General features: G+C 38.6%; 1 protein-coding gene and 1 pseudogene across 1 annotated transcript; both read right to left on the minus strand.

The window, feature by feature from the left end:
- Positions 1-552: 552 nt before the first annotated feature.
- LOC125251979 lies at positions 553-2,621 on the minus strand (annotated as a pseudogene).
- Positions 2,622-4,555: 1,934 nt separating this feature from the next.
- Positions 4,556-9,415, minus strand: LOC125251980 (GTPase IMAP family member 9-like). Its single transcript, XM_048165034.1, has 4 exons — positions 9,403-9,415; positions 9,051-9,086; positions 5,662-6,342; positions 4,556-4,602 (listed from the first exon to the last, which is right to left on the minus strand). The coding sequence occupies exons 1-4, from the start codon at positions 9,413-9,415 to the stop codon at positions 4,556-4,558; spliced, it is 777 nt and encodes a 258-aa protein (XP_048020991.1).
- Between the last annotated feature and the right edge of the window lie 338 nt (positions 9,416-9,753).

A 9,753-nucleotide genomic window follows, 5' to 3' on the forward strand; every position in this document is an offset into this window, starting at 1 on the left:
CATGTTCAGTGACCATGTCCCAGTCCCGAAATTTCATGAACTTTGCAAAAGTACTACCCCCTGAGCAGGGACTTTCTGCGAGGGATTTTTTACCCGGAACTTCATTTAGACCCTGGATCCTGTGGTCGAAACACACCGAGTACCACTCCAAAGTCCCAAGGGAAAGTTCCTGAGGTGGAAATACAGCTTAAGATGACTTCTATGGCGTACATTATTGAATGCACGCTGTTCTTATGAGAGCCCACACTCACAGATAGAGAGAGTACTTAAGTGAATAGAGACAGACGCTCTACTACTGACTGCTGTTAGTGTACTAATGTTTCTTTTTCACTTTGATTTTTGTAGCATTTGTCAAAAGTGCTTTCTTTTCCTCTTTTATATTCACTCTTTTACATGTATGTGAAGAGTGTGCTTATTGTACGAACCTTCTATAAAGACTTATAAGACTACCAGTTCATTTGCCTTAGGTGTTTCTTTTCAAATCATTCTGAAATTTTCATTCTGGTAGACTTTAATCCATCTGACAGACATTACAGTCTCATTTTTACTTTTTCAAGTTCCGCTCTTCTTCATTTTTCTCCTGTTGTCTTTGCTCCTCTTCCTCTCTGGGCCTCCTCTCTGTGTGAGCGGCTGCAGCGTCAAAGTAACCCTCAGCAGCAGCAGCTCCAGCAACAGCTCCAGCAGCAGCTCCAACAACAGCTGTAACACCAGCAGCTCCAGCAAGAACAGCACCAACAGGTGCAGCAACAACAGCTCCAGCACAAGCAGCACCAAAGATAAGAACTTTGCTAAATATCTTGTGTGCTTTTCTCTTCTCTTCTCTCTGTCTCTCTTCTTCCTCTCTCTGTCTCTTCTCTTCCTCTCTCTGTCTCTTCTCTTCCTCTCTCTGTCTCTTCTCTTCCTCTCTCTGTCTCCTCTCTTCTTCCTCTCTCTGTCTCCTCTCCCTTTCCTCTCTCTGTATCCTCTCTTCCTCTCTCTGTCTCCTCTCCCTTTCCTCTCTCTGTATCCTCTCTTCCTCTCTCCGTCTCCTCTCCCTTTCCTCTCTCTGTATCCTCTCTTCCTCTCTTTGTCTCCTCTCCCTTTCCTCTCTCTGTATCCTCTCTTCCTCTCTCTGTTTCATCTCTTCCTCTTTCTGTCTCCTCTCATCCTCTCTCAGTCTCCTCTCTCTATCCTCTCGTCTGAATCTCCAAGCATCTTCAAACATCTGATTACTGTAGTGTCCTCCTCCATTCTTCTCTATCATTGTGTTAGTCTTCTGATGTAGATCATTCACCTGCTCTCTGTTTTTCTGATCTCTGTTGTTGAAGACATGATATTTGCCTCCACACTGATCAACTAGACGTCTTAATGCACTGTTTTTCTCAAAGACTTGCCCCATGGATTCTCCTTTCAGTTGATCTCCATGAGTGAAGAGAATGATGGAGTATTTTAACACTTCTTCACCAAACATCATCTCAATCATATGAGGAATCTTTTCTTCCTGCTCAGTGATCCTCATATTTACATTGAAGACAATGACAAAAGCATGAGGTCCAGGACTGGACAAATAAGCACTTTTGCATCTCCATCATTAACTCTTCAGGGTTCATCTCTGTGTCAAAGAATCCAGGAGTATCAACTACAGACACAGATCTGCCTGAAACAGTGGCATGTCTCTCTGAGCATTCACGGGTTACTGTATTTGAGCAAACTGAAGATTCAAACACTTTCTGTCCCAGGATTGTGTTTCCAGCTGCACTCTTCCCAGCACCTCTTTTACCCAGAAGAACAATCCTTATGAATGAGAGACTGTCAGCAGAGATGTCTTGGATGTTGATGGGAATACTTTGCCAAGGATTTTTGGAAACTGTATGAAAACAACAACAACAACATTACAAACATTGACTTATTTCACCTTAGCATGTACTTGTGTGCTTAAATACTATACTGTATGCAGTAAAAGGTGACAATATCATTAACACTTAAACACACAAACTTCTTTGGTTTATTAAACAATCCCTCCTAAAATGTTATCCTTTATTACTAATATTCAGTGGGAAACCAGATACTGTAAGAGAATGAATGAAATATTCATATTTGTTTAATAAATAAAGCCAAAATCCTTTATGCCTAATGTGAACTTTCCCTTCAAATCTTAAAATAGACTTACAGTTCTTTAAGTTTAAGTTGTTCTGAAAAACTTTCGCTATCAGAGATTTCACTTGGTCGCTCGGTCCTTTTGTCTTGTTGTTGAACATGTGCCATCTGCCCTCATATTTCTGAGTAAGTTTCTTCAAGCTTTCAGTCTCATTAATGACTTTGTTTATCTTCTTATTTTCTTTTTCCAGTTCATCTCCTTTGGTGAAGAGAATCCAGGTTTTATTAAGGTATTTTCCTATCAACAATTCCTCAATCTTCTCCACAATTTTCTGATCTTCTTGAGTGAATATGTCTGACTGAAGAATCAGGAGAAGCGCACACAGGCCTGATCCACATTTCTGCAGAACCTCCTGATATTTCTCAAGCTGTTCCTTACTCTCTGTACCAGAAAACCCTGGTGTGTCATAAACAGTGACTGCAAATCCACAAATATCACCGACTGCAGGAGCAACATCCCGAGTAACAGATTTGTAGGTTTGCATTATAATAAAAGCTTGGCGTCCCAGTATTGTGTTTCCTGTTGAACTTTTCCCAGCTCCTGTTCTTCCCAGCAAGACCAAATGCATGCACACTTTCGGCATTAAGACTGATCTCTCCATTTTTATTTCAAAACCTAGAAATAAATAACATCAACTTTGTGTAAGACAAAATAGAAAACTATGGTGCACATACAGATGGTATAGATGGTAACCAAATCAAGATCACAGACACCAAATTTCTTTAACTGACAGGACAAAAAGCTTTCTGTTAGCCGAGGACAACATGTGGTCGACTTGACAATCCTGAGCGGCGGCTCAGATCATGGGTGTATACATATATTTGGAGGGAACTGAGCAGATAGGAGTTCCCCTTTCTGTCTTTTCCCTATAATCTCTTGCAAATTATTATGAGTTATAATTATTTTTGTATTCTAATATATTCAGCCTGTCATTCAGCCATTCTTGACTGTTTGCTTCTGACTGCATTTAATTTGAGGATTAAATGAGATATTGAATACATTAAATTCCGAGGAATTTAAAAAAAAAAAGAGCTATAGAAAGGGTTTCTCCTCCCAGCAAGCTGTCAGGGTTTTACACCTGGTACTTCATTGTTCCAAAGAAGGATGGAGGGTACTTTCATGTATCCATCCATCCTCAGCACAGGAGGTTCCTCAGGTTTACTTTCGGGGGCGAAACTTATCAATACAGGGTTCTTCCTTTCTGCCTAAGTCTTTCAACCTGCACCTTCACAAAATGTGTGGATGCAGCTCTGGCTCATCTGAGACTCCAGGGCATTTGCGTGTTGAATTATATCAACGATTGGTTGATTTTAGCTCAATCTGAGCACATGGCAATCCAACATCAAGATGTTCTGTCTCAGATGAGAAGGTTAGGGCTGATACTCAATGCCAAGAAGAGTGTGCTTCATGAGCAATCATGAGTGGTCACTCGGCTCAGGGTCTTTGGGAGGACCATCTGGCACATAAATCATCTGGAAATGATGACGGTATTCTAGTTCTTGAATACGGCTCCCCCATGGAGATCCCCATCAGACAGGACATGATATACAAGATAATTCACCCCCACCTGGAGTTGTGGAAACTGTGGGCCTGGGCTTTGAGGGGGCTAGGCTCATAGAATCCGGTCTCCCAACTAAGGTTGTCGAGACCATACTCCACTCCAGAGCTCCCTCCACGAGAAAGCTATATGCATATAAATTGTTTTCTACTTGGTGTAGACAACGTCAGCTGGACCCGTTCCACTCCTCTATCAGTTTTGTGCTGCAATTTCTCCAAGAAAAAATCTTGGATGGTTTATCTCCTTCTACCTTGAAGGTTTATATAGCGGCTATTTCCTTAACATGCACCTATTTATACACTTTCTCTGTGGTACCCAGAGGCTGAGGCCTTCTGTGCATACAAGAACTCCGACCTGGGACTTGGCTATTGTGTTGGAAGGGTTAGCTGAGGCTCCCTTTGAACCATTAGAGGAGGTGTCTGAGAGATTCCTCACTCTAAAAACCTTCCTAAAAACACTTTAAAATCTTCCTGTTGGCAGTTTCATCTCTCAAAACAATTTGGAGATCTTCAAGCACTTTCGGTTGCTCACTCATGTTTGGAGTTTGTGCCTGGTATGTTCAGGGCTTTCCTTCATCCTAGACCTGGTTATATACCCAAAGTCCCCAACAACGTCCCAGGACTGACTGTACTGCAGGCCTTTTGTCCTCCTCCTTTTACTAATCCCTAATCAGGAGAATGAGCAAGTGGGTGATCAAGGCCATCTCTCTAGCTTATGAGTCCTCTGGACAGCCTTCACCCTTGGCTGTCTGGGCTCTCTAAACTAGGATTATGGCTGCCTCAAAGGTTTTGATCTGGGGACCCCCTCCATAAGATATGTGATGCGGCTGGGTGGTCCTCTCAGCATACCTTTATTAGGTCCTACAACCTTGACTTGGGCTCCACTCTGGGGTCCTCGGTGCTCTCGTCTTAAGGATAACAGACAGGCACTTGGAATTAGGGCATAGTTGGGACAGGGTTCCCAAAGCGCTCAACACAGTGTTGATGTCCCCATGAAAGGGAATGTCTCAGATTATATCGGTAACCCTGGGAACAAGACGCTACGTTGCCTAGTCATAGTCTCTGAACGCCTGTGAGTGTCTTGCTTCAGCCAATCAGAAGCTGGCGTTCTTTGTTCTCAGGAGTGCTTTATAGTTTCCTGGTCCGTGACGTCACCCGCTCTGACGTCCTGTCACCCTATTGGTTCGATTTCACAAGTGCTTCATGACACAATCACGCAGAGGTGTTCCCAAAGCGCTTGACGCAGCATCTCGTTCCCTATTCAGGGAACCAGGGTTACAGATGCAACCCGAGATGTTTTCATTACAGAGAATGGGAATGTGATGTCAGCAGTGCAATGCATTCTGGAACTTTAGGACACCGACACTACAATAGAGACTGAGTAGTTATGGAGGTAGACTTTGATATTTATTTTATACATTCAAAAACACAAAAAAATGGAGAGTGATTGCCGTGTTATGAACTGCCTAAAATATGGCGACGACTACCCAGAATGCAACGCGCAATGACGTAGATTCTCTATAGTATGGATATTGATATCAACTAGATAGTTACAGCCCACATATTTGCATTTATTTGCTCGGCCATAAAATAAGTGACTCTTTCATAATTCCCTCTAAATTAATTAATAATTCCCTTTGAGCCGTTTCTCTTACAATATCTGTCTGTAGCAGTCTCTTTGTTTTTTAACTATCTCAGTCTTTGAGCTAAATCTAATTATTTATTTTAAAATAAATTTCGCAGAACAACAACACACTACACATTTTATGGTTTTTACAAAATATGCAATGTATGTATTATTGCTCACTCGTTTGAAATGCTATTTGTAAACAAGTACTTCCCATGAAATAGTTTTATGATTAAGAACAAGAGTCATTGCTTTAGTAGAATTATATACACCGAAGAAACTTAATACTAAATATTATATTAATAAATAACTAAATATTTTGATGTTAATCAAACCATACCTTTTTTTTGTCGTTTTCTCTTTTCTTCCTCTCGTCTTTTTCTCAGAGCATCTTCATAAATCTCATTAATGTAGTGTCCTCCTCCATTCTGATCTATCATTGTGTCAATCTTCTGCAGTAGATCATTCACCTGCTCTCTGTTATTCTGATCTTTATTGTTGAAGACGTGAAATCTGCCTCCGCACTGATCAACTAAATCTCTTAATTTACAGTTCTGCTTAATGAATTCCTCTATAGGCTCATCTATCAGATCTCCTCGAGTGAAGAGAATGATGGAGTATTTTAACACTCCCTCTCCAAAAGTCATCTCAATCATCTGAGGAATCTGCTGCTCTTGTTCAGTGAATCTCATAATCACAGGAAACACAATGAGAAAAGCGTGAGGTCCAGGACTGGATAAATAAAGGCATCTCTCTAACTCTATAGCCAATTCCTCAGTTTTTATCTGTGTGTGAAATAATCCAGGAGTATCAACTACAGACACAGATCTGCCTGAAACAGTTGCACGAGCAACTGAACATTCACGGGTTACTGATCTCCTTCCTCTTTCAGATCTGAACTTTTTCTGTCCCAGTATTATGTTTCCAGCTGCACTTTTCCCAGCACCACTTTTACCCAGAAGAATGATCTGTCTGGATGAGAGACTGGAGACAATAATTCCTTGCAGTGGTTTTTCTGACACTAAATGAGAAAAGGAAAATGTCACACAATCACTTATTTTACTTCAACATGTATTTTTCATACATTGCTCACTTACTTTAGAAATACCTTCAGCTAACACAGAGTAAAGAACAGTTCTGTATTATTATTGTGTAGTCACTCAATATAATGTCATACTGTCACGAATACGGCTCCCGCGGCTCTTCATCCAGGCCGCTGGAGGGAGCCGTCACCGGAATATTGACTCATTCCATTTTGAACTACATTTCCCAAAGGCCCTCATTCCTGGGACTGATTGCGCACACACCTGCACATCATTACACACACACCATAAAACACTCACACACGCATCCATGCACCGCGAAGTCTTGATTTGCCTTGGTGATCGTTTTTGAGCGTTTTCATTGTTGGACTGTTTCCCTGTTACCGTTTGGACTGTTTATACTCTGTGAACCTTTACTGCCGACCCTGATCTTTGCCTGTTTCCTGGACTCTGTTTGCTTGCCGCCTGCCACGATCTCTGCCTGTTATATGACCTTGATACATTGCCGCCTGTCTCGACCTAAGCCTGTCCCTGTTTACGATTCTGCTCTGCCCCTGTTTGTACTGTATTGCCTACAGTATAGTGCATAAATACACTTACTTTGTTTTTGTTTACTCCATGTAGTTCTGAGAGCTGAGGTGCATATTTTGAGTCATATTTTCAAGGTAAGTGTGCAAAGGTCTTACTCTCTCACACACACACACACACACACACACACACACACACACACACTCTATAATATGCTGTTATACTCCATATAATTCCATATAAAAGCCAGTAACTAAGCTTTTTTTTTGCACAGGCCTATCTAAAGGGTTAATGGCGCCACCTGGTGATCAACTGTAAAAATGAGAAATTTTACCTCTTCCCAACAGGGAAAACCACCATCAATCAAGAATGCATGATTTTTAGGGTGTCATGGCTTTGCAATCAAAAAATGTCGTTATAATGGAAGTCAATGGGGCAAAAACAGCCATGAACAATAAATTAGGGAGAAAAAATTAAAATCTGATGCTGCACAAAAACTAACAATGCATCAAAACCAATGTTGTTAATAATCTTTCACATGTCCAAGACTGTGATAAAAGGTAAAAAAAAAATCCAGTCCACAATCACTTTTTATATTGAAAATGAGTCATTTTGTGTGTGTGTGTGTCCCCCCCCCCCAATCAGTGACATCATTTCATAAACTTGGCAATAAAAAAGTACAAATCTTGGATTTTTTTTAAACATTTAGTAGTTTTGATCAGGACTGAGGTTGATTAACAGATTTATGCAAAAAAATTAGAAAAAATATTTATCTGATACATTTTTACAGCAGTTTAATTTAGTGGATGTTTTCAGCCACGGACATAACGAAAGGGTAGTGAATTTGCACAATGCACAAGGGTTAATAATAAAAATGTCAAACCCCTTAATTTATAGCCTATGTACCGTCTAATCATGGCAGTAATGAACAGCAGTTAATAGTAATGGCTTGTCACTATTCCATATTGTTGTAAATTGAACAAAACAGATTCAGCATGCAACAAATTATTACCTTAATCTGAAAACTACATGCAGTTTTATACAGCCACTCACATATATACAGTCAAATATATGCTGTAGAAAATCTCATCAGGCTGGCGTTTTATGTCAATGCTGAGTATAAAATATAGGCTAATACTAATAAATCTCTAAATGGATAAATGTAACTAATGTAATAATAATAATAATAATATGTAATAATAATAATACATTAGGATATGGCAAACAGAGTTTTTAATGTCTGAAATCTGCTTTAAAACAATGTGTGAGAAAAATGACTACTGAAATGGCTTCAAATCTGATCAAAAATAACATTTACAAGTTTACTTTGGTAACGCTTTACAATGTGGTTAATTTGTTAACATTAGTTACTGTATTAATTAACATGAACTAACAATGAGCAATACATTTGTTACTGTATTTACTAATCTTTGTTAATGTTAGTTATTAAAAATCCAGCTGTTTATAGTTTGTTCATGTTAGTTCACAGTGCATTAATGTTAACAAATAAAACTCTTGATTTTAATAATGTATTCGTCAATATTGAAATAAACATGAATTAAGATTAATAAATGCTGTAGAATTGATAATTATTGGTTAATGATAAAGTAGTTAACTAATGTTAATAAAACTATAAAGTGTTACTGTTACTTTTTTTTCCCACTTAGTGACATTATGGGACACTTGTCAGTATTTATATGTGGTTTTATAATCTTATTCTACAGCTGATTTGTTTATCAAACAACAAACTGTTGGTGAATCTATATTTTTAAGTGCACTACATGATTTTGAAATTATTCAGAATAAAGAGATTTTATCTGAATGTAAAAATAACAAGAAATAATCATGCCTCATTGTGATGCAATTTGTTTATTCAGAAAGGCATTATTCGCATCATTAAAAAACATTGTTTGCACCTCATTTCTGCTTTAACTAGTGTACCCTACAATACTCATTTAATATCACACAAACACACACGATACATACATCAATCTCTATAACAACATTCTAGAAAAGCATATCAAACTTGAACAGCAACCGCCCATTAAAAAGCTTAGAAGATCAGTGAAATACACTAAGTAAGGTAGCTTATATGAGTCACTGAATATGAACTCAAAACTGTTCACGTTTTTGCTGTCAAATAATTTAACCGACTTACTGTTGGGACGAACCCCTTCTGGACTGCTTCTGCCTGCTGCAAAACACAAACGCAAACATCACAAAACAAACCCATTATATTAAGTAACAAACATATTCAATGGATCAGTGCTTTATTTTTCTGTTTAATTTATGCTTAAATTGCATACATGACAATATTACATAAATGACAGTTGCATAATATTTTCAATAAACGAACAATCGCAATAGATTTTGCAGAACAACAAGACTTCAGGTTGTAGGATTATTTTACAAAATGCATCAAAAATCGATGTGTTCATTGTTTCCTTTTTCCTATATTCAAATCTCAAACAAATCGCGGCCCACATATTTGGATGTTAATCAGATCTTACCTGTACCTGCCATTTTGTGCTCAACACCATATCTCTGAACCGAAAACAAGGTGGTTGACATGACGAGGAAACTAGTAGATAAATATACTCACCTGCGCCCCCTGCAGATAAACTCATATTAAAATATTAAATATGAGACCAAGTTCACGTTTTATTTTATTCACAGGAATTGTGAAGGCGTATTTTTACAAATTAAAATAAATCCATTTGTTTAGGCCTATTTGTCTACATTGACGATTTTCTTCTTGCATCTACAAATGAAAATCAACACAAAATATTTGTAAAATAGGTGAAAAAAACATTGGTAATTGGAAATTGTCTAATCAAACTTTTAACTGCTTTCTCACCTCT

Source organism: Megalobrama amblycephala, linkage group LG17, assembly GCF_018812025.1.
Source record: "Megalobrama amblycephala isolate DHTTF-2021 linkage group LG17, ASM1881202v1, whole genome shotgun sequence".
NCBI classification, from domain to species: Eukaryota; Metazoa; Chordata; class Actinopteri; order Cypriniformes; family Xenocyprididae; genus Megalobrama; species Megalobrama amblycephala.

Coding starts and splice junctions, on each gene's coding strand:
- LOC125251980 (XM_048165034.1), bottom strand. Junction 6,343..9,050: donor AGAAGGGGTTCGTCCCAACA/GTAAGTCGGTTA, acceptor TTTCTCATTTAG/TGTCAGAAAAACCACTGCAA. Junction 4,603..5,661: donor GAGAAAACGACAAAAAAAAG/GTATGGTTTGAT, acceptor GTTATCCTTAAG/ACGAGAGCACCGAGGACCCC.